The following is a 24,137-nucleotide window of genomic DNA, read 5'->3' on the forward strand; positions in this document are numbered from 1 at the left end:
TATTTGATATAGTTGAGTATTTAATATGCAGTCATCTACTGCGCTTGATTTGGGTGGGCATTTGATTTACAGTTTTCCAATGTGTTTGGTATGGATAGATGTTGGATATATTTGCACTGACAGTAGCTCCCTTTACTTGTTGGTTCCATATGTCTTCCCTGTACAGGTAGACCATCAGAAATGGACACTTGCAACGTCTCTGTTCCCGTAGTTCCAGATGTAGTTCTAGTTTTGATGTTTTGTATGTATTTCTATATATCACTTAAAAACATCGAAATCATGTAGAAAAATAAACTCCTTGTGAGCATATCTGTGAGCAGTTTATGCACGCTGACAATCTTAATATTTAGAAACTGAGTGAAAAGGTAACAGTGGCCTTGATATCCTGACACTTGGAATAAAGTAACCCTGAGATTTGACTGAATTTATCTAAGTGGGTTCAGAATCCATTGCAAAACCTGTCAGAGCACCAACTTTGATTATTAGTTTTCTTTCAAAACTATGCAGAGCACCAGATGTGCCATGTATATACCTTCTCCACACACACTAGCAAATGACTCAAATTCAGAGAGAGAGAAAAAAAATACAGTTAGAACAGAGAATGAGTCTTCCCACTCTCTGTGGTGGATGTGGTATACAACTCTTTACAGCTGTGAGAGATTGGTTTCTGCCCAGCAGTGTCACAATGCAGTGTCACAATGACCGATAGAACCTTTGCAGTGTCGTATGTGCAGAAATTTAACAGCATGACATCACTGAATTGCACAGGGGGCAAATCCCACACATCTCCACCACTCAAGAGACATTACTTCAAGCTGCAAAAAAGTGTTCTTTCAACAGCAATTTAAAATGGCCTTTTCTGTACAAAACTTTTTGGTGCAACTTCTGGTGTCTGTACAGGCTAAAAATTAACCATAAAATGAAGATTTAAAAATTTGTATCAAGGTAGAAAACACTGGCATCTTCAGTTGAAATAGAAAAGAAGGGCTCCCGAGTGGGTCAGGCAGCTAAAGCTCTTCCCATACAGCACAGGTTCAGCACCAATAGTGCCATCTGGCGACAGTGTCAAGGGACCCTGGGGGCAGAACGAAGTGAGATAAGGGGGATTGGTGGACCTTGGTCCCCCCACAGCACCAGGTAATGTCTGTGTGTATTGGAGGATTACACCTGCTACACACCATGGAGTTTTCCATAGTGAAAAATGCTTAATGTACAACCGGCACTTCCAAACTAGGTGAAAAAGGGAAAAAAAAAATTAAAAAAGAGATCAAAAGTCAAATGTCAACAGCAGCTGAGCTGCATTTGTGAGTATTTCACTGCCATCACGTGGCTGGAGAGTAGCATTGAGGAGCAGCGTTCAATGCATGGACTGTCAGCCAAGCTGGTGTCAGGACCCAGGGGAGTGGGCAGTGTCACTCTACCTCGGTAGGTGCTGTGCTGGCGGCCGCTCTGAACTTTTATGAGGTGGATCTCGAGAGTTCAGAACAATGTCCACAGACATGGGCAGCTCAAATCGCTCCAGCATCTGTGCTATTTTCTGCCGGGAGACACCATGTTTGTTCCTCCTGATTGGATGGAAGAAAAGGGTGTTAACATAACCATGTGATTACAACCATTTGGGTGCAGAGGTGTTTTTCTGGATCAGAAATAAAACACACAGTGTGAAATACACCACCACAGCACATTTAATTGGAGACACTTCTTATTTTGGAAATCACCAAAGATGATACATGAACCAAAAGTCAATTTCACAAGTGTGTGTGGGTTTGTATTAATAGTCATGGAATCCTTAGAAACTACTTGGTACTAAGAGCCTATTCACAAGAGATGAGTTTTGCTGATGTCCCCATCCTACTTCCCTAACCATTCAAAGAAATACCTACCTAAAGATTGTCTTTACCTCAGTGCCACATGAATAACACCACTGTACAGTCACTGCACAAAATCTAGTTTCATTTTATGCAGCACTGGAATCCATACCTGGATTTTGTAGTTTTGAGTTTAGAAGAAAAAAACCTTGAAATGAATGCTTGAAGAGGTGTGTGTAAATCTGCAATGTTAATCTACACTGTTTCTAGAGAGCACAGCATCAGTTACAGATTCTTACTTCTCTAACTCCACGGGATCCAGTTTCCAGCTGGTGTCGGGTTCACAGAATTCAACATTATATCCTCTCTGTAAGGCCTACAGAGACACCAGGAAAACAGGTCAGCAGTTACAGGATGATGTAAGCATATCCATGTGACACATTTCAACGTTATTCCATGATCCTTGAAGCCTAATGTTTGGAGTGAGTGGGGCACACCTTTCTGCAGGCATGCATCATTTTAAGTTGTTCTGTGCCTGAATTTTGACAACTGGACATAATATAAGCTGCAAAAATGGAAGCAAACCGACAACTTGAACAAGGATTCTATTTTATTTTTATTTTATTTATTTTTGACTGCTTATTCCCTGGGGGAATACCACAGCTAGATCAAGTGGAGGATGTATATAGTATCTTTCTGGATATATATCTAGATGCACAATATCCCCATGAACAATATAGTTAAAAAAGGGACATGATTTTACAGAAATTTGAGGGGCAAACTCACCATTTTCACATAAGGCTTCATTTCCCAAGCTTGAATGTTAGTATTATCAATAATTACAGGAGAGCGACCGTCATCCATTGCTTCTCTAGCTGTGGAAGTAACAACAATATATGTCAATTCAGATGTGAAATGTACAAAATCTCTTACCACAGTTAGTCCAGTTTAAAAAAAATGAAGTATGAAAATTACTTATGAAACCAAACCAAAAAAAAACCACTCAGGGGAGCCTACTCACTGACAAGCAATAACTACACAATTAATTACTCAAGACCAAATGTTAAGAGTTTACTTTTGAGTTAACATTTGAAGTATGCATTTCCACAGATGCTGATAAGAGTGATACTGTCCAGAAGTGCGGTGCCGTCATACCTCGGTTCTGGTTCCAGTCATGTGCATGTCCAAGAAGGGAGGGGTCATAGGCGTAGCCATCAACCTGGGAGAAGTAGTCATCAGTGCTGAGAATCAACCCATTGGGACCCGAGGACAGCAACTTCCTACAGAGAAACACAGACACATACTGCTGTCCAAAGGTTGTAAACACAGACTTACTCCTTACACTTTAAGAAAAAAGTAGTGTGTAAGCAAAAGTCAGTGCAAGTCAATCCTGGAAATCCCATAACCCCATGGTTTTATCAGCAATTATGTTATTTTGCAACCCACTGATCTACTCTGGCTGATAACTTCATCGAGACTGTTTGGCTAATAAATTTAAATGGAATAATAATGCTCAGTCTGCATGATACTAATGCTTTATTTTTGAATACTGCAAATGTTCACCTTATCAAGCAGATTTGTTAGACTGATGAAAAAACGACCAACCAAAGGATAACCCAAGGTCTGTTACCTACACTTCTGTTACCTACACTTCCCTAACACTTTAGACAAAAGGATGAACAGTTTGGGGAGCCTGATTGGATAAAGATATATTGTTATCTTATATTCATTACCATAGAAATCACATTTTATTTTTATCACCTGTACATACACTTTTGCCTGTAATATTCTTGCAGCGCAATCCAAGCATTCCCTGACAACTCACTTGGCCAGTGTGGACTTCCCCGACCCCGGCACTCCCCTCATCAGGATCAGAACCAGAAGGGAGTTAGGACGATAGTCACAGTCTGAGCCTGGTGGCCAGAGACCTTCCTCCTCCTGGTGACGCTGTGGGCGGGGTTCCGATGCTGAATCATAATTCTGATGCCATTCAGAGCCCCCATAAGGCTGAGACCAGCCTCCTTCTCTACAGTCGGAGACACTAGTGTCATGGCTCTCTCTGCGGTAATCAAAGTCATTCGGGGGATAGGGGGGGCCACCATAGCCCTGAGAGGCATCGTAACCCCCTGAACTATCATAACCTGGATACCCAGAGTCTGCTGGGAAGTGTGAATCCTCCCACTGACAATGGTTTCCATTCTCACGATAGTCATAATATTCATTCATTTCTGGCCTGAAATCTGGAGGGTAGAAAGATCCAGGGGGTGGAGGGGGAGGGAGGGGACCAGGTGGCCGATGGTAGGGAGGTCTATGGAAGCTGTGGTAAGGGGGACCCTGCGGATCCCCGAAACCCTGAGGGTACTGCCATTGGTCTGGGTAGAAAGGTGGGTCAGGCCCGCCCCAGCCTGGCCCTTGTTGAAAGTTGGGTCTGTGTCTCTTGGGGCGCCAGTTATCACGGTGGTGGTACCGGTACGGACGAGACCCACGCGAAGACCCGGTGTCTCTGCTGGTATTAAAACGTTCTTCCTCCGGCCAGGGCGGGTTTTGTGGTTGACGTGATTCAGAGTCTCTCTTCCCACTGTTGGCACTACCGTCAAGGCAGTCCCCCGATTCAGTCTCCTCAAGCTCTTTGTAAAACTCACTCAGTTTGTCCTCTATGTCCACTTCAGGTGCTGGCTCAGACTCTACTGGCCGACACACAGGCCCAATAAATGCAGTGCTGGTGATCCCCAAATCTTTCATAACAATATTTCGGTCCTTCTGCTCTGGCTTCTCCTGGTTCTCATCGCAGACAGAGGGAACGACCTCTGTGTCTTCTGCTGAGAGGCTGCTGTTTGTTCCATCACCTGTGCAATTCACAGGGGAAATGTGGCCCTGAAATGAACCTTGACCTTGTTGGGGGCAGTCACCCCTTTCAGGGTACTGCAAGCCCCCGGCTCCATCCTCTGCTGTGACTTCAGTCCCTTTTACCTGGCTTGTGCTCCCTCTCTCAGCCTCACATGTAAGGCTCTGTGGATTTGTTTCCACATCAGATGATATCTGCTTGTGCTGGATTGAGCCTTTGGCTTCTCCCTCTTCGGTTCCAGAAGTGGGTTTACCAGTTTCAATCTCTGGCATCTACAAAGAGGGACAATCAACAATTGTGTCATCAACAATCAATGGATTTGATCACAAAGGAGTTCTACTGACACCACCCCCTTTTCATTCACTCATTAAAAACACTGGAAATTTAAACATACTGGTTAAATTTACCAACACTGTTACTGTAGCCTAGCCGGATGATCGGATGATCACGTTTTTACAGCCTGGAAAGGATTGCAATTTAAACTGAAGGCATTTCCTTACAGTGTAACAAGGATGCAAGTTGTAAGGACGTATCTGCCTGGCGCAACTAATTTCATGGAAGTAAGAATGAATAACATGATATTGGAGCCGCGCTGGAAAAGCCTCTTCAGCCTTCAGAAAACATTGAAAGGGAACGGTTTTATCAGATTCACTAAGTAGCTCTTAAAGGGGCCGCAGTTTATATTTAGCTACTTACCATTAAAGGGTTGCTAACATGCTAGCTCCAGACGACGGCTGTAGCCAGCTGGCTAACATTGGAACTATCCCGCAAAAGGGAAATCACGCTGGCTTTTCCATACATATGACTGGTTCGTAGTATAAACTACACTGTCACTCTGTCTAGAAACATCGCTTCTGTTTGCAGGGTTTTTTCCACTATTTGCGTGAATAGTAACCTCGCACCGTCAGGTAGCCACTTGCAGGTCTGTTAGCTAGCTATCTAGTTAGTTGTGATTCAACAAACATAGACTGGCATGCAAAACATAACGTACAATATTGTTTGAACTGGCATTGGACAAATGACTAGATAATGTAACTAGATAAACAGCGACAACTTTTAACCAGCTAAAGTTATGCTGATTATTATGGCTAACGCTAGCTGGCTAACCAATGTTTCAAAATGAGTATGCTATTTATTTCTAAGCAAATTCTCAAATATAAATAAATACATATAAAATATATCACAGTGGAAATACGTGTCCTGGTTATTGATTTGCTTACCATAACGTGTTTGAAAGTAGCACATTATGTAAATATTTTAGCTTCAGCATCCAAACTGCCGCCATAGCCCCGCACCGGAAGTAAACAGCTAGGAGACGAAACGTCATGTGACCACTAAGGACGTCGAAACAAGCTTACGTCACAAACACATAATCACAGACACATTTGTGGACTACTGATGAATGTATTTCGCGCATTTATGGCAGTCTGTGAATGGGAAGCAAACGGAAAAAATTGACATATTTAATTGTCTTATTTATACCAGAGGATATCATCATGGCTTTCCCCCATCACCCCACATTCCAGTGAGTCTTCAGTGGGCATGAGTAACAACTTTGACAACTGAGGCTGTTCTGTGGTGCAGCTCCACCAGCCTCCAGCTCACCAGATGGTCACAGATGGCTCTGGAAGAGTGCAGGGTCACGCTATGAACACAAAGTGATGTGCAATGTCAGACTGGACACCTGAAGGCTAACGCAGTGTGCATGACCATTTTGGGCTTTCTGAGCGCTGCAGGGTTAAGATATCACTCGACCACACTGTGTGCAGTGTCACAGTACCGCCAGCTGTCCTGTGGCTGCCTACAAAAATAGCCATGACCACATATTCTCATAATTCAATGGCAGCGTGGAGGTGTGTGTCTGTAATTAATAACTGAAATCAATCACAAGAGAACGATGATTTTGAAAGATATATTTATTTCTACAGTATTTTTAATATAACGTATATACACATATTGCAAGTTATGAAATTTCACGTCTAGTAGTTCTGAGAAAAGAAATTCAACATGACAGAACACCAGAGCATTTTGAGGCATGTGACAGTTTCTGTCATTTTTTGTCCCCGCATTTGGCTCTGTCCTGCTTGCCAAGTGCCTGTGAAGTCACTTTGCTCATATGCCACTGTGACATTGTCTCCATAAGCAGGATGTCAGGGGGGAACGGCCTGTGCTGCATGTCTGTCACCTGGAACTGTCACCTGGCCCCCCAGCCGTCCAGCAGGGCCTGCGTGTTGATCATGGCCAGCTCCTCATCGTTCACCCATTCCCCGTCCTCTGGGGGAGGGACACGCTGTGCGGCCGGGGTCCGTTTTCGACTCGTAGGTTGGGGCGTCTCACATCTCCGTGGGGGATTGAAGGTCTTCTTCACGGACGGAGAGGCAGTCGTCCAAACTGGGCTGAGAGGAGGAGGAGAAGGGATGCGGGACAGGAAGTCCAGGCCTCTCTTCCTCTTCAGGCTTTTAGGGTCCCTGTTATCTGAGGTGCTGACAAGAAGAGGGGGCTTTCGACTGACAGGGGTGAACAGCCCTGATGTACGCAGTGACTGCTGGGGGGTCTGCCCAACCACCTGTAAGTAAAACATGGGATTGTGCACTCAGTGCATAGTAATGCTCCACAAACTTTATGTAAGTTTGATATATGAACAGGAATATAAATATAAGTCCATTTGATTGTCACCATAAAATTAAGTAAATAAATAAGACATCAACACTTTTGCCAAGTTCTCTTACATCAGCTCTCCTACTTACCATTTTTGGAGATGGACTCACTTCTCTTGAAGAGAGCAGAGAACGTGGACCATTTGATTGAATTAAGTCAGATAGCTTCTCCTCTGCCATCTCAAAGAAGTGCTCATTGGCCTGTTAATGCAGTCACAAAGAAGAAGTTTAGCATGCAGGGCAAACCTGTACAGATCTCTGGTTGGGCAGTCATCTGGTGCAATCTGGTATATTTCAACCTTGAGAGCACAAAATATGTAAAGTAGCCATTTTCTTTAGTGGAAGATGTACAGTTCAGGAGAAGCTTGCCACAGACACATTTCATGCAGCTCTGTCTTTGGAGGGAGAGTCTGCAGCAGTACCTGGACTATGGCTCTGAGGCGTGCACAGGCCTCCTGCAGGTAAGCCTCTTTAGGCTTGGTGGAGAAGACGGAAAGTTCGCCTGCGTACAGGGCAGGTATGGGCTTGGACGGCTGGTGCTGAAGCTGCAGGTTGCTTATTGCCAGCAAGGCCTGAGGCTTCACCAGATCCTCTATAGTCAGCTGAGCCAGGCTGCTGCTGCTTCGCACAGATACAAAGTCCTGCTGCTCATCCATCAGGTGCAGCACCGGGGAAGGACCTGCAGCGAGAACGGCTTAGTCACTTCACCCCAAAGCATGGTCCAAATAATGTCTTCCCCGCATATACTTAAAAATACATAAAGTGGGTAGAAAGCAAATGGCCATAAAAGCAATGGGCTAGAAAACCCCAGCTTCCTCTGCCAAGTTAAAGTGGAAAATGTATTAAATAAAAAATAAAATTGTTAAAATATTATACCCCTATACTTTTCGTAACCTCATATTTTAGAAAACTGCTGCCTTGGTAGGACTCACCATGCCTGTCAGCAATGGAGATCACACATCCAACGATGTCTACTTCTCCACAGAGAGGACGGAACCCTGGATCCCGGAGGGTTCTGAAGCTCACAGACACTCTGGGCTGGAACAGCTCAGGCAGGCTCTCTGGAGGGGCCTGTGATGGAAACAACTGCGTGGATATTCTGAAGCATCTATGTCTTGGGAGGCAGCGGAGTTGTCAAGATTGAAAACTTGGGTAGGCATTAATTTCTCTGGAGGAAATGGCAAAGCTCTGACTGAAACTGTATAAAAACAAAGCGTTCTAAATGCACGATAATCATCTCATCACAATTTTCACAGGGATTTCTATACAAGAACCATATACAAGGCCTGACAAGGCTCACAGGCCTGTGAGTTAGGCCAACCATATGTTGGAATCCTGGGTGTATATTTAGCACACACAGTCAACTGTCCATCCCCTTATTTTAGTCTTATTTTTCCAACATCACTTACTGTTTTTTACAGGTTTAGTAGAAGGCAGAGGTCTGGAGTTACCCATGCACAAGCAGAATGGAAACAAGCATACAGGGCAACCCATTACTTTCAACAAAACATTCAAACACAAAGAAACTGGATGCAGTTATTCCTTAATATGTTAGGGTTATATTTAATTTATTTCCTCAATCAAAGCCGTAGTCATGGCTTAAATATCAATCCACAAGCCACATTAGACCTGCAGATGCTAAATATGAATTCCTAAAATCCTGGAGGAAGAGATTTAGAGTAGGCATACAAGTAGAACAATATGGTTGTAATTACTGTGAAGTTACATGATTGAAGGTCTAGTAGTTGGCCATGGGTATTCAGATTACACTCATTTCCATCTTCAGTAAAATTTCCTCTTCCTCAAATTACTTAAAAATTCTTAGCTAAGTTTATTGGAAGTTTATTGGAAAAGGACAGTGAATATTCTGGCCTTCTCCATTTGACCACATGAATGTCTTGCATACTTACAAAGCAAGAAAACAGGAGCGATTGCTGATACCTTAATTTGTTCAAACTTTGTTTTCTTCGTGGCAGTGAGCTGGACGGCAGCTTTGCCAGCTCGTTTCTTGCCCTCGGATGTGGCCAGCTGGTAGACCCTGTACCTGCTGCCCTCCTTCAGCAAGGACCGTAACTCCATCGAGGGTCGCCAGATGTTCAGCAGACACACTGGAGAATTGTGGGAGAACGGACGGCAGGCAGGGTCAGAGGTGTGCTTCTGAGCTTTGGAGGCAGCTTTTAGCTCCTGAATGAGTATTCCCCTGACCAGCTAAACATACTGCGATTCAAACAGTAAAACTAACGGAACAAGCAGGCATGCTAACGACGCTAGCAAGCTCACCTCTGCTGCTCTGCTGATCGCTGCCGTCGCACACGCTCAGTTTCCACACGGGTGTGACCTCCCTGTTGGAGCACACCCCCTCACCCTCCTGGGCCTCCTCCAGGGCCCTGCGGAACTGCTCCTGAAGCCGGGCCTGCCGCTCCTGCCCCAGGGACTGTCTGTAACTGCCCAGTATGGCCAGCTGCTGCTCACTCAGGCACGACTGCAACACGCAAACAACAGCCTTTATACTCCGTTTTTGTTTTATTTAAATGACTATTCGCCACGGTTAAAAAAAAAGGCATCTTCAGTGCTCACTCCATCTCTAAATAAATATATACATAAATATATAACTTTTTATTTTAAAAAGTGTGCTTAGTAGTTGTATAACTCATAGGTGAATTGCAATCAGTAGCCCTGGCTGTCAGTTAACTTTTATAAGATACTTTCCTGGAAAATACTAAGTAATGACATCACTGGCAAATATGAAGGGTAAGAGATTTCTTCAGCTAATACATATCTTCAATACACCTGCAATTTAAGCCTTTATACTCATGGATATACAATGTGTCCAATGTTCAGTTGTTTTTTTTTCTCTCCTGTTAATTTCAAATTTCTAGGAGGTGAAAATAATGAGTTTCGATGCCTGTATAATTGCCTATCAATAAACCCAAAGTGTAGCACTCTGATCTGGTTTGAAATTTCACCAAATTTAAGGTGCCACTGAACAGTCTCTCTGTCCTTCTTCACCTCAAAGTAAACTGGGTCACTCTCCACAGCTTCATAAAGCTCCTCTCCGTCTCGCAATGCCTCGATCTCGCACAGACTCATCCTCCGTCTCCTTTTCTTGGTTTTGCTCTCAGCTGCAAGAGAAATCTCATTACTACCCGGTCAGTCTGGTGCCATTAGATTCCATAATGAGGTTACACCACAGGACATAACTGTGATGTGACTTACCTTCCTGATCCTTCTCAAACTGGGCCTGGATCTTCGCAAACAGGACTTCCATAGCTTTGTGCTTGCTATCACTGTGTCTCTGGGCTTCTCTCTCTTCAGCGCGGTCGTTACGGAACACAAAGACTCCACCTGGCTTCTTTTCCATCCACTGCAATACAGGTATCACCATGTTACCAACATCTCTCTTTTCAAACAAACTCTTCAGAGCAGCTGACTTTTTCCTGTCAACTTTATCAACTTTATGAAAGTGAACATGCCTGGGTTGGGTAGCTTCTCAACACAACCACATCCACGCATCCCACCAGCCCTCCACTGCTGTACAGAGAGGAGAGGGGGAGGCGGAAAGGTCGAGGGTCACGGTGGAACCCCAGCTTGGTGTCCCATCGAGCTGGTCTGGTGCTGTTTGCTGAAATCTGAATCAACAGGGGTAAACAGATCAACAATGAACTAATATAAGGTCTTACAGTCACTTTATGAGACACAGCGTGAGGGTGAAACCCACCTTGAGCATGAGGGATTCAGGTGCCTCCAGAGGGGGGCAGGCGTCCTGGGACCCCACCAGCTCGGCCCCGTGGGTCACCACCTTCCCGCCGACCGTCAGCTGGCCCTTCTGCAGCATGGCCGTCAGCGGGGCGTCCAGCAGGGCCTTGATGGAGTACCAGCCGTCGGTGACCCAGATGACCCCGTTCGGCGAGCCCGCCCTGGCCGCTGTGCCCGGGGACGCCTTGCTCTCGGGCTGGACCGGTTTGGTGAGGGTGGAGCCGGTTGAGGCGATGCCACACACACAGAGCACCAGGGTCTTGGCGGGCGTGTCGTCTCTCTCCATGATCTTCCTCAGAGCCGGCCTCCGGCTGTGGTCCACCTCCACGTCATACCTAACGCCAATCAAAGCCAATTTACCACCAACAGCTTTTTCAACATAAAAGGATTTACTATTCCTTCACGGGACAAAACTAACTTAGACCTTCCTTCAATGTTTTTAGAAATACTCCTTCAGAGTAAATAAAAACACAAGGCATACCTGTACTTGAGCTGCAGCAGCACCTGCTCTGGGGTGAGACCCTGGCTGCCCATCACCTCAGGGAAGGACCGCTCCAAGGAGGCCCGTTTCCACACCACCCACCGGTAGTGATTGTACAGCCAGGCCTCACTGATCAGTTTAGGGTCCACACCGGGGGTGTCACACAGGGCCCTGAAGAAGAGGACCAGGCACAGGGTTGAATTATGGACACCTAATGATAAACATTGAAATACAGATCTAGTGACTAATGTATGGCACTATATCTGGTTTCTCTTGTCTAGTCAGGTTGCACAAGTTAACTTGTGGTAGGGTTTGAAGTGTTATGCTCACACACTGATTTGGAAGTGTTGTTAGCCTGGTCTAACACTGTTGTTTATTCAGTTTGAATGGATACACTTCTGTCCTTTTGTGCTGGAAGTTGCTCAGGATAAGAGCTTCTGCTAAAGGAATGTAATGTAATTTTTATGTACTATACTTTGTAGTCAGACATTATACACTATCTGATGTTGTAATGGCAATGTGTATTTTGATAAAATACTGTGCTCTGTGGGTACATTTGATAGAGAACATGATAACTGAATGTCTGAAGACCAAAGCTAAGCATTTCAGCCTGCCTCTAATGATAGCTTCATCTCTGCCTACATTACAGTGCTCAGGCCATTACCCAACCACCCACCATCTCCACTCATTAATAGGAAAATTCCATTTACAGGCACTCCACAGCAGAACAAGCACCCACGAGCGCTCCCAAAGAGATGCTTTCGGTTGGAACAAAACGCATTACATCACAATGCCTGCCCATTTAAACGGGTACCTGTAGAACTCCTCCTTCCCCGCCGTGCCGTCGTTGCTGGGTATCAGCCAGCCCCCGTCGGCCAGTTGGACTCCGCCCGCCTCTGTCAGCACCTCCTCTCTGAAGAAGTCCCTGCAGCGGAAGCGGAATGACTCCGCGCTGGCGCTGCTGATCCCGGACACTCCGCGGTGGACCCCGTATTTATAGAGCTGGGAATAGAATAATTAAAACAAGGTCATAAACATATTCTCCATTAGGTATGGGTGCGAATACATCATTCAGCAGGAAATAAAACTGATGACTTGACTCACTGTGATCAGGGCCCCATGGTCCTTATCTTAGAGTAGATGGGGTGCTATGATGTTCTGGCATAATGACCAAGCTGGCCATCTAATCATCCTTCAGTTAGATCAACTATTCAATTAAATCCCTCCCATTGCATATGAGTTAATGAAAGGTGAGAGTTACAAAACTGCAGGTCTGCATCACACTGCATCACTAGTGGGTGTTATGTATTGATTGAGGTGAGCTCATAACCCCATGGGGTGGTGGATATACTTGAACAGAGAGGGTGTGTGTGGGCCCAAAAGCCTGGTTTTAAAACGTGCGCGTACCTCTTCCTGGGTGTGACGGACTGGGCAGGCCCCTCCAACAGCACTCCTCAGAGACACCCTGGTAACCCCTGAGGTCTTGGCAAGGAACAGACTCCCCGGCTGGGGCCTGACGGTCTGTCGCTTCTTCTTCCTGATCCTCATGTCCTGCATGTCTCGCGCCAGCTGAAGGTTCTCAATCATCCGCTCCGTGTCTGCAAACATCCAGCACATCTTCACATCACAACGCTGCCTGGAGTCTACAATAATGGCCAGCTACTCAGATAGTTAGGTGTGCCTCTTCAACCTAATGTCTCAGATCTGTGTTCAACTTGAATGGATACAGCTATGTTCTACTGTACTGGAAGTTGCTCTTGATAAGAGCATCTGCCAAATGAATGTTATATAATGTAATGTAGTTAACAGCGGGGGCACAAAAGGACTGTACTGTAATTCCGTGACATGATTTTTTAGATTCTTCTCTCTCATGGAACAGAATGTAACCAGATCATATTAGAGCATGAACACCAGTAAACATTATTTTCTAGTTATGACACTCCCTAAAATGAAATCCTTACTTACTTGTATATGATCCTGGCCACAAACATTTTTCATGTATCTATATATCATTATGATTTTCACATACAGAGAAAAGAATTGATTTTACAGAAGCCGTTGTAATAACCCCTGCAAAATTACCTGAGCTGCCAGCCTCATGATGAAGAGGTGAGGCAGGTGCCAGCGTGGTCTTCTTGCTCTCCGCTTCCCTTTCTTCAGGGACACCTCCCCTGACAATGCCCTGCCCACTGCTGTCATCACAAGTGTTGTCCAACATGTCACCGCAGGTGACTGAGACCTGAACGGACACCTTGCTGTCACCGCCTGGGTTAGTCGCAGAATCTGAATTTTTCTTAAAAGGGGGAGTGAACACACTGGGCGTAGCAGGAGCCTCAGGCAGGCAGGGTGGTGTCTGCCCACCATGGCTGCTGCCCGTTTTTCTGAACGGAGGGACAAAGACACTGGGAGTTCTCCCAGACTGTGGTGGCACACTGGCTCTCTGGGCCTCGGGTTTGGCACACTTCCGAAAAGGGGGCACAAAAACGGCCCCGGCCCTGGGATTCGCTGGCTTGCCGTCCCGAAGGAACGAGTCTGGAGCGACAACATGTGGTTCTGACTTTCTCAGCCTCTGGTCCAAGGCACCCTTTTTATCACTGTAGAGCAGAAGAAACACTAATGTAATTCATAAACAACACTGTAATCATACAACCTGTTAATCCAGGATCTGGAATCAACTTGTGGTCAGTGTGAAACTCACCCAAAGGGTCGAGTAACATTAGGTTGAAGAGGCACACCATACTTGAAGACTCTCCTGTCTCTTAGTGTAACTGAAACAAACATGTAAAGATTAATATACAGCCATTCCTAAGAAATATATTCAGTCCACGGCTATTGCACAAATTAAAAAAAGAGTTTAGCACCATTTGGGCTGCTTTTCACCGGAGCCAGTGCAGTGGTTTTTCCACAATCTGATGTTCGGTCAAAGTCTTCCAGAAGTCTTCTTTTGAGCGGAGGCTGCCCTGTTGAGATGAAAATCAAATGAAATAAATTATGACCAATACAGGTCACTCCTAAAGCAGCAAGATTACACGACCCTCAAGCAGCAACATTAGATTGCCATCTGCTGGAAGATGGTGGTAGCACCAGTGATTTCTTTATTTTAAACCTACTTTAGTTTTATTTTTCCACAGATTATCATTGAAATGTATCTGAAGGTAACTTGAACTGTGTTTCAACATGATTTTGCAAGGCAATTTGAAACAACCTAAAAAGGTTCTGGGTTTTCCTGAAGCACTGCTCATAACCTTGGAAAATGTTCCAAAACAAAAAAAAGCCTCTAATCTGCGAGCGTACCTTTTAAATCGGAATCCTCTGATTTGGGCCTTTTTCCACCTCCTCCGCTCCTCTCAGCATCCGGCTGGTGAGGCGGTTCCCCTGGCGCCCCCTGGTGGCCCTGCTCACCCAAGTCCTCGTCCTCTAGCAGGGCCCTGGTGCACGCCACAGCCTCTTGCTCAAAGTACCTCTGCTGGGTGACCGTGCAGTCACTGAACCCCGGCAATCGCAAGTTCAAGATGGAGGAACTTTCCTGAGTAGCCCCGCCTACATTACTCTGCATCATCTCCCAGGCCTCTAGCTCCACAGCGGCCTTTCTGGGAGCACAGCGCTCCTGACCCGGGGCTGCACCACTGGGGCACATGCCGGCCTTTATATTCTCTTGAGATATTTTGTGAACTCTGGCCTGGTCTTGACTAAATGCTCCTTGTGAAATTCCCTTGTAGCTGCTTTGAGCAACAGATTGTTCAACTTTGTCCAACTTCTCAAGCACAGCTGTAGTGCTCTGGAGGACTTTTTCTGACATTGGCACAGCCTTCGCATCCGCTGCATGGTCACCAGAACTGCCTTTTTCTGGATTGTGATGGGTAGAACTGCTTTCCAATTCAACAGTGTCCACCTTAATTTCAGCACCTATTGCAGTGTCTGAACTATCACCACAGTCTTTGAATTTAGCCTTTGCCACTTCAAGGGCTTCAAATGAAACAGATACCTGATTGCCACTAGCTGTGCTGAAACCAAAATTGTACTTCGCTGGATTATTGAAAGTGCTGTTTCCCCTGTTCAAGTGCTTGCCCTTAGTCTCAGCTCTGATTTTATTACCAGGACAGTCTTTTAATGCAGGCGCTGTTTTGCAAAGCACCGTTGCTGAACTGGATGGTCCTTTCTCACTCACAGTACTAAAGCCACCAGTGCTTACACATAGAGGGTTCTGGGTTGAACCAGCTGTGCAATCCAACTTGAATTGTTTTCCGGAATCTCCGCTTTCAGCCTCACAGCATTCATTTAGAAGAGCCTTAGCTTTCAAAAGGGCCTTCTTGGACACCGACACCCTCATACCTCTTGCGGTGGTGAACCCACAATTGCCTTTGTCCAGATCATTATGGCCGGCGCTGGAATCTGTACTTACGGCCTCCCCTTTCATTGTGCCTCTGATTTCATGTGATGAAGTGTCATCACAGTCTCTGAATAGAGCTTTTGCTTCCTGAAGGGCCTTTGCCGAAACGGCAACCCCTTTCCCACTGGCTGTGCTAAAACTGCAGCTGTTTCCATGCTGTAGTTCCTGAGCTGAACCCCTTGTAAATTCCAGTCTACCAGATTCCGTGTGGTGTTTTTCACCACATTCATTCAGAAGAGCATTCGCCCTCCGGAGGGCGCTCTCAGACACGGACACCCTCTTGCCACCAGCCGTGCTGAACCCACATCTGATTTTCCCCTGATTACCGTGGCTGGTATGATGAAAATTTGCATCTGCCATACCCTCTTTCACTTCAGCACTGACTGCAGTGTCCACGGTGTCGTCACGGTTTCCAAACATAGCTCTCACTTCAGCAAGACACTCTGCCGAAACGGACACCTCCTTACCACTAGCAGAGGTGAAACCGTGACTGCTCTGCGCCAAATTAGCCAGACTAGCCCTGATTTTCCCCCCGATATGTTTGCCTTGCACTGTTCTGTTCATTTCGCTCTCGGGTGCATCATCGCAGTTTTTGAAAAAAGCCTTTGCCTGCTCAAGAGCCTTCTGTGGAATAGACACCCCTTTACCGCTGGCCAATTTAAAACCACCACTGTTGTTATCCTGAGGACTGAGAGAGGAAATATGTGTATTGCTTGCCTTGGAATTCTCAGGTTCTGGATGGTCTATTTCTGCACATTCTTGTAAAAGACTTCTTGCATAGTGAAGGGCCTTTTTGGACACAGTCACCTTCTTACCACCAGCAGTGCTGAAGCCGCAATTACCCTGAGGGTTGCAAGATGAAATATTTTCACTGCCGACATCTGAGGCAGCTGTGGTTTGGCACACTCCTGAATTATCACGTTCATTTGAGGTGGTTTTGGCTTCCAAAACTGCTTCTCCAGAAAGCCGTGCTGTGTTTACACTTGCTGTGATACAACCTGCAATATTTTCACTGTTCGGGTTGAGAGTGTTTCTTGCTCTGGAATGTGCAATGTTTATATCATTTTCCATGTGCACGGCATCAGGTTTACTACCAACATAATCCTCACACGACATTTCTTCAGCAACATGTGCTTCGTTCCCATTATAACATTTCTCAGCTGTGGTTTCAGTTCTGCAGGCAGTGGTGAGAGCACACTTTGTCTGTGGTTCTTTGTTTCTGATTAAAGAGTCCTTCCCCTCTCGCTTGTCCACACGACAGCCTCCTCCTTTTGCACTTTCCCGACTCTCCTCTAAATCTGCAAACATTTCCCTCGCTTTGCTCAAAAGCCTTTCTGAAACATTCACAGCAGTGCCTCGGGCAGTTCTGAAACCAACACACTGCTGAGCGATGGGCCTGCCATTTGAATGGTTCTCATCAGACATTTCTGACTTCTTAACTTCACCCTTGCCACTCTCAAAATAGTCTTTTGTGCAAATTGCCTGGGGTCTCTTTAAAATTGCTCTGTTGGCGGAGGCCGTTTCTCCCCCTGCCAGCTGAAGGGCAGCTATGGGAGGTGGGCATTTAGGTGAAGTATCCTCAGTCACTGTGCTAGGAGGGTATGGGGATAAACTCACCAGAGGCTTGCTTCCTGCTTCTTTTAAAATGTCACCCGCATTCTGTGAGTCAATACATATTTCCTCTGAAGTTTTGGAAGTGGACGAAATTCCAGATACTCCACAAGGGAGACTTGGGCCATGACTAACACTGCCCCCCTTGATTATTTTGGAATCAGAAGACGACCCAATCTGACTTGTAACATCTGGCAAAAGGTCATTTTTAGGCTCATTAATCTCAGAATTCTGGTTAACAGTATTAATCTTAGGAGTATTAGATGTCACGCGAGTGTCTGGAATGTTATGCTGGCCTCTTGTCACTTTGCTGTGGCTGCCAGTTCTTTGCACCTGGGTGAAAGAACCACGTCGTGGATCCAAAGGTGTTGCGTTTGCATCCACATCAGGCACAAGGTTTCCTGATGGAGCACAACTAACATCTAAATCGTCAAAAACTTTTGAGGCCCTTTTAAGAATTTCACTTGACACAGTGATTTTCTTTCCACTAGCAGAGGAGAAAGCTACAAAGCTTCCAGAATCAGAATAATCCTCAGGGATCAGGGTGTTTCTTGGGTGCTCAAGATGCAAACTGTCTGTATATTTATCATACTTTTCAGCCAAATGTGGACTCAGGATATCCACAGCTTTACTGTTAAGGCAAGATTCTTGCCCATTTAGCTTGCAGTTTGGATTGACCGTCTTTGTGTCAGGTATGACTGTACCAGCTCTCTGTTTTCTTAGTGCGTGCTTCTCACAGTCAGAGCTGAAACTGTCATCAAAGTCTATGCCTGAAAGGAAATCGGGATCGACTTCTTTATCGGAAGGATGGTCAGACTGAACAACATCAGGGGCAGCGCTTGTGGTCAGCTTTACCTGCTTAAACTGTGTGAACTCAAACTGGCTGTCCGCCTCCTCTAAAAGACTGCACAGTTCTGTAACATCAGCCCTCTGTGAGGCTGTCAGGAACCCATAAGTGTCAGCGCATTTGGGCTCAGAGGAGAGTGAGGAAAGCACAGGTGGAGCAGTATGTCCTGCTGAGCTTTTGGACACCCGACTTTCCTCTTTAGATCCTGCAGTGCCTTTAATATTACTGCGGTCCTTTCTTGTTGAAAGCTTCCCCGGGAGATCTTCCTCTTCAATATCTTCAAACAACCGCTTGGCTTTCAGCAGGTTTTCCGAGGACAAATGTATGGTGCTGTTGGAGGCTGTTTTGAAGCCAGTGAAACTGGATATAGGAGAACACCCACTGAGAGAAGTCAGGGAGTTGTTGATCTGCTGATGGGAACTTGCTTTAGCTGAAGATCTGCAGGACTGCCTTACCACCACGTTCATACCCCCTGGATTTTTTGTAGTGTTGCACAGGCTCTTGTGGTTCCTTTCTGTGGGCTTGGACTCTTGGGGTTGTTTCTGCTTAGAAACGGGAGTTTTGCTCAGGCTACCTTCAGAAACCTCATCTAGCAACATTTTGGCCTTTTGTATTGCTTCCTGAGGCAGGGAGATCACTCTGTTACTGGCAGTCTTAAAGCCAAAATGCAGATGACTGTCAGCCCCTTTGCTGGTTGTAGAAATGTCAGGTGATCCAGGAATCTGTGTGACATCAGATAAAGTGGTGTGGTAGCCGCTGTCGCGTCTTTGACTCTCACACGTTAAGGCTGTCCTCCTTACGTTAGACACGCCGACAAGGCTGCACATTTCAGCAGCTTCAGCTGATTGACTGAGGATGGTAGTGCTGCTGCCGGGACAACTGGTAGTCAGAACATCATGGTGATCACTTAAAGACAGTTTTTCTTTTGGCTCTGGCCAGAGTGGCAAAGGTTCCAATGGCAGCTTCCCGTTCCTCGATCTGGCTTCACCAAAACATGCTGTTCCTGGAAATCTCTTCTCAGCACCACTGCAGACAGAGTCAGTGCTGCTGCTAGGTGTTTTGCCAGGATTCCCATCTTGGCTGTAATGCTCTTCAAACGCAGCTGAAAGCTGGGACGTATGACAGAGCTCATTTTCTGTGTTTGATGCTGTTGGAACAGCCTCCTCTATGGTTGCACTATTTTGCTGCTCACATGCACTTTTGCAATCCAAGCTGTCTTTGGAGGCATCTTCACTTGCTCTTTCACGTGACAACACAGTACCTCCGTACGATTTCCCATTCAGCAATTCTCCAGGATATGGAGCTGCAGGTGCAGGAATGGCGTGGCCGTAGGCTGTCGTGTTGTGTTTCGCATTCCTAGTAGGATGTGGGCTTTGCACAGAATACACAAATTTCCTGGGAGGTTTCCTGGTGGCGATCACTGCAGGAGAGCTTTCCCCTCCAGACCTTGGCAACTGAAGACCCAGCAGTGCATCCTGGCTCTTAACACTGGAGAGATGATTCATCCTTCCACTCCCTGCTATGCTGTCTTTGGCAGAACGCTGGCTGTGCTTTGATTCATGTACGTGGTCACTGAGTTGTTGTGCGTTTGTGGGGAGGTCCCCAAATCCGTCCCTCTTAGAACCCACTGCCCTTCGGCCTGGAAAGGCAGTGCAAGGGGTACAAGTGTTCTCTTCTTGTGGCTTTGTAATACTGTCCCTAGGCGAGGGGACAGGATCACATTCGCCTGGTGCAGTGACTGACCCTACCTCCTCCAAAGGCTGGACTTCATCACTCTTTTCCAGGCTTTCCAATATGGTTGTGCCTGGCTGCTTATCTGTTACCTCCTCTTTCGGTAGTGCAGTGTCCCTGTCTGAGCAAGAAAGAGCAGCATTACCAGTGCTTTCCAGATTGGTGTCTGAAATGTCAGACAAAGTCAATGGAGTCCACTGAGTGATCCCACAGTCCTGGGTTTCCAGGGAACTCCCTCTTTGAGGAGCAGAGGCAAAGGCTTCCATTCCATTCTGTGTTCCACCTGCTGCCACGGCGACAGGTTCCTCAGAGCATCCATTCCCCAGCGTTGTGGGTGGAGTCAGCGCCACGTCCCTGGGCGAGCCCGCCTGCCTCCTCCTGCCCCTCTCCTTGGCTCTCACCCTCCGCAAAGCCGAACCGCTGTCTCCGAAGAAGATGGAGAGGGCGTCCTCGGCTCCGTCGAGCACGCTGGCCACCGTGCTGCGCACCTCTCCGTCCTGGATTGCATCTGGCAGCGTCTGCCTCCACAAACCGTTCCTCTCGTTCACTGGCGTGAGTCCAGTGTCATCAGTCTTTTTCATCAGACTGTCTGACTGGCTATTCACTTCTGTTGACAAAATGCAGAAAAAACAATGAACATTCTATATCCAAGCTCTGGTCTAGAACAGCCATGCAAAAACATAGCTGATTTCTAAATGTACTGTAAAACTGCACACATGAAATTATGTGAACTAAGAACTAAATAATTGTCACGGTTTTACCAACCATTTTCCCCATCTTGTTTGCCAGCTGAATCACCAGTTTGTTCTTATCAGCTACTGGGGAAGGAGGCAAAATGGCTCTGAGATGCTGTTATTTGGTCATTATTTTAAGTGAGTTACACCTCCAGAAGCCTTTTTAGGTGCCATGTACATGCCTGACCAGGAGGGGTGAAGCATGAGCCAGGCTGTACCTTCATAACAGGCTGAGCCTCCTTGTTTAGCTGTATTTCATATAGCTGTATTTCGTATAGCATTTCCAAGAGGGTGGAAAATCTTTATAATTTAATAATTACTCCACAGTCTTAGTGTTTGTCTTTTAAAAACTTACTTTTCACTCAAAAGTTGAAACAATGTTTATAACTTTCAAAATATATGAAAATACATTTACAGCTACGAGAGGAAATAGGAAGGGGTAATATAATGATAAAATAATCTTACAATAATAAGATAATATTTAGAGCAAAACAAAAAAAAAACATGAGAAGGGACAGACCATGATCAATCAAGGTAAACTGTCACACCTAGCTCATATTTTAACACTGCCCCATTACATGCTACTGAATTCAGATCAAAGACATTGTACATGATATAATATTCAGTGTTGGATAGGCCTTGTTAAAACCTGTAGAAAACCCAGGAAATGAAAGAGTCTTAATCAGTCAAGGGAATGCTACTCACCGGACTGTTGAAAAGAGGGGCTGTTGTGCTTTTCTGTTGATCGTTCAGTGATTTCAAATAATTTTGATGCTGAAGGGAACAGCTTTCGAACAAACTGAAATTAAAAAGATCAGAAAAATTAAACTAGGACAATACAGGCAGCATGTCAAAGCAGATCAATAACCGGGCAATTTAGAAAGCTGTGTTCCCTCATTATACTGCAAACTCAAACATCAAGGGATTGCTATAACACCTCGAGCCTGAGATTCATTTTCCATTAATTATAAAGCTTGCATGGCTTTGTTTCAATAAACACGGGTAAACAACAAACTGATATAATTAACTGTCATGTTACTCTTCCCTTTGAAGCAGCAGTCACACTTAGAAAAATACAATTTGTTACATAGCAAAAAAACTAATTTGGATTTTGTTAAAGTAGACAGTTATTTGTTCATATTGTACAGTTATTTCTTTTTCCACACATATTGTTCATTCACTTGTATTGGAGATAACATGCAGCTGAAGTAAGTTTCCTCTTGTGAATCAATAATTGGCATATTCAATCACGAATAAGCATAGATAACATACCCCCATTAAAAGAAAAAAAAAGGAAAGACAAGTAATTCAAGCCATAATCATAAACCAATCTCAGCACACTGTAAGCACCATAGAGACTTTATAATCCAGTGTCCAAATGTGAATCCCATCAGAGGTGTTACAATGAAGGAGCACTGAATGCAGAAATGAATGCAACTTCTCTCATTTTCATGAACTGTTTTAATACAATGTAAAATAATAAATGCAGCCCTTTACATTGCAGAACCACTCCAACAGTAACTTACAATAACACGTTTGTCTCCAGAGGGGGTTACTGAGCAGATGCTGTCCTCCTTCTTAGCTACAATGAAGAACAAAGGAATATGACAATCTCACAGTGTAGCGAAGGGCGAGAGCAGTCACCCCACCGTGCACAACCATGCGACTTTGACCGCGACGCCAAAGAGCCAGGCTCCTTGGTATGGCAGTCAGAGCACATACTCAACCGTAGTGACGGCACTCCGTCACACACAGTAACATAGGACTGCTCCTTCATAACTCAAACAATGACTTGCCCTTACTGAGAATGATGGTGGGTGACATGACTTCCGGGGTGTTCAGGGAGCTGGTCCAGGACACATCAGGGTCTATCTGAGCACCAAGGCTTTCAGAAATACGTTTGGCTGAAACTCCCTGCGCGAAAACAAAATTACAAATTTTCTACTGCTGGGAAATAAAGAATCTCAATATCTACCTGAAATAATATTTCATGTTTTTTTTTCCCTGAAATAAAAGGAAATTACTGTACTTACACATTGGCTTTTTGGTGTGTCTGATAACCCTTAGTTGAAGGAGGGAGGAAACAAATCACAGATTTGAATCAGTTCAATTAACTTGCAACCAAAAAGGCTGCAGATTGAGTGCAGTGAAAAAGACAACTTGAATCCCAGCAGTTAACGTGGATTAACTTGGCAGTAACACTGAACTTACCAAACCAATCCATAGGCTGTTGTGTCCTGCAGTGTCTATTGGCAGCTTGGCTGCAAAATAAAAAGCACCGATTGTCTATGACACACACCAAATCACTAGATCACACGAATCAAGTGTACACGCTGCATTTTATTCAGCCTATTTAGAGTTACACTGTCTAGAAGTCTAATAACATTAAGTCTAGATGCACAGTACTTTCAGTGTCTTCCCACCACACACAGAATGAGACACACAATTACCTCTCTTTTCCAGATCCAAATAAACAAGGGCTTGTATCAACCCAGGGTAATGTTTTTGATCCTCCAGCACCTCCTGTGAATTGCAGTAAAAACAAGGAGTGAATAATATTCTGATACATCTGCATGCCATACTAATTACACAGTGAGCTAATGTACACTGCACCTCAGGAAGACAGCCTGATATAAACATGAACTACCTCTGTCAGTAAAGTGGAGCTCCTCATCCTGAGTCAGGGGTTCAGGTGACTGAGCTGTTTGGCACTTGAAGATCTTGGGAGTGGAGGATATCTGGCTGTCTGTGGCTGGTTTGTCCAGCGGCACTTTGAAAGCATCCTCTTGTGCACACGACCCTCGAGGGGTCTGTGGCCCTTCAACCAAGGCGTCGTTCCCTGTCCCTGTGGAGGCTTTTGCGGTCAGCTCCTCGAACCAGTTTGGATGAAGCGGCCCTAGCTCTTCAGAGAGAAAGAGGTGGCGTACACAAGCAAAGCAAAAAATGTCAGTGATATGATATTATAAAACCTATTGATCTCAACAGCGTTGTAGCACAGTAGTTAAGAGACTGGGAACAAAAGTGAACATTAAGTCAGGGCACTGCTGTTTTACAGCTAGGTACTAGGTACTGCTGCTAAACAAATAACGTGGCTGAAAATGTTCAGCGATGATTAAAAAATATCACACATTGCCATCTCCAAGTGTGATCCCAGGCGTCGGAGGATTACAGTCTGTGAGTAGTTTATATAACCTTACATACATGATCTTAACGATACATATTTTACCACTGACAGCGTCTCACCTTGAACAACGCGATGTCTGAAGACTTCAAACAT

At 45.3% G+C, this 24,137-nt stretch overlaps 2 protein-coding genes across 2 annotated transcripts; both read right to left on the reverse strand.

Annotated features, from left to right (window-relative positions):
- Nucleotides 1-1,386: 1,386 nt before the first annotated feature.
- n4bp2l2 (NEDD4 binding protein 2-like 2) lies at nucleotides 1,387-5,951 on the reverse strand. The gene is made up of 6 exons (XM_036537078.1): nucleotides 5,874-5,951; nucleotides 3,634-4,925; nucleotides 2,964-3,088; nucleotides 2,595-2,683; nucleotides 2,108-2,184; nucleotides 1,387-1,565 (listed from the first exon to the last, which is right to left on the reverse strand). The coding sequence occupies exons 1-6, from the start codon at nucleotides 5,874-5,876 to the stop codon at nucleotides 1,418-1,420; spliced, it is 1,734 nt and encodes a 577-aa protein (XP_036392971.1). The 5' UTR covers nucleotides 5,877-5,951; the 3' UTR covers nucleotides 1,387-1,417.
- An 896-nt stretch (nucleotides 5,952-6,847) lies between these two features.
- On the reverse strand, nucleotides 6,848-24,137 carry brca2 (BRCA2 DNA repair associated). Its single transcript, XM_036537698.1, has 27 exons — nucleotides 24,104-24,137; nucleotides 23,508-23,762; nucleotides 23,072-23,121; nucleotides 22,663-22,774; nucleotides 22,387-22,442; nucleotides 21,566-21,659; nucleotides 20,272-20,733; nucleotides 19,196-19,274; nucleotides 18,253-18,755; nucleotides 15,817-16,827; nucleotides 14,842-15,165; nucleotides 14,406-14,507; nucleotides 14,246-14,309; nucleotides 13,630-13,928; nucleotides 12,955-13,145; nucleotides 12,362-12,549; nucleotides 11,548-11,718; nucleotides 11,029-11,401; nucleotides 10,784-10,939; nucleotides 10,527-10,674; nucleotides 10,320-10,432; nucleotides 9,591-9,792; nucleotides 9,252-9,418; nucleotides 8,243-8,381; nucleotides 7,733-7,989; nucleotides 7,383-7,511; nucleotides 6,848-7,207 (listed from the first exon to the last, which is right to left on the reverse strand). The coding sequence occupies exons 1-27, from the start codon at nucleotides 24,135-24,137 to the stop codon at nucleotides 6,848-6,850; spliced, it is 6,039 nt and encodes a 2,012-aa protein (XP_036393591.1).

Source organism: Megalops cyprinoides, chromosome 9 (genome assembly GCF_013368585.1).
Source record: "Megalops cyprinoides isolate fMegCyp1 chromosome 9, fMegCyp1.pri, whole genome shotgun sequence".
In the NCBI taxonomy this organism is placed as follows: domain Eukaryota; kingdom Metazoa; phylum Chordata; class Actinopteri; order Elopiformes; family Megalopidae; genus Megalops; species Megalops cyprinoides.

Coding starts and splice junctions, on each gene's coding strand:
- n4bp2l2 (XM_036537078.1), bottom strand. Junction 2,185..2,594: donor TGAAGCCTTATGTGAAAATG/GTGAGTTTGCCC, acceptor GTGTCTCTGTAG/GCCTTACAGAGAGGATATAA. Junction 1,566..2,107: donor GATCCCGTGGAGTTAGAGAA/GTAAGAATCTGT, acceptor CCATCCAATCAG/GAGGAACAAACATGGTGTCT.
- brca2 (XM_036537698.1), bottom strand. CDS start 24,137: ATGTTTGAAGTCTTCAGACATCGCGTTGTTCAAG. Junction 11,402..11,547: donor CTGCTGCAGCTCAAGTACAG/GTATGCCTTGTG, acceptor GATTGGCGTTAG/GTATGACGTGGAGGTGGACC. Junction 10,675..10,783: donor TGAGAAGCTACCCAACCCAG/GCATGTTCACTT, acceptor CCTGTATTGCAG/TGGATGGAAAAGAAGCCAGG.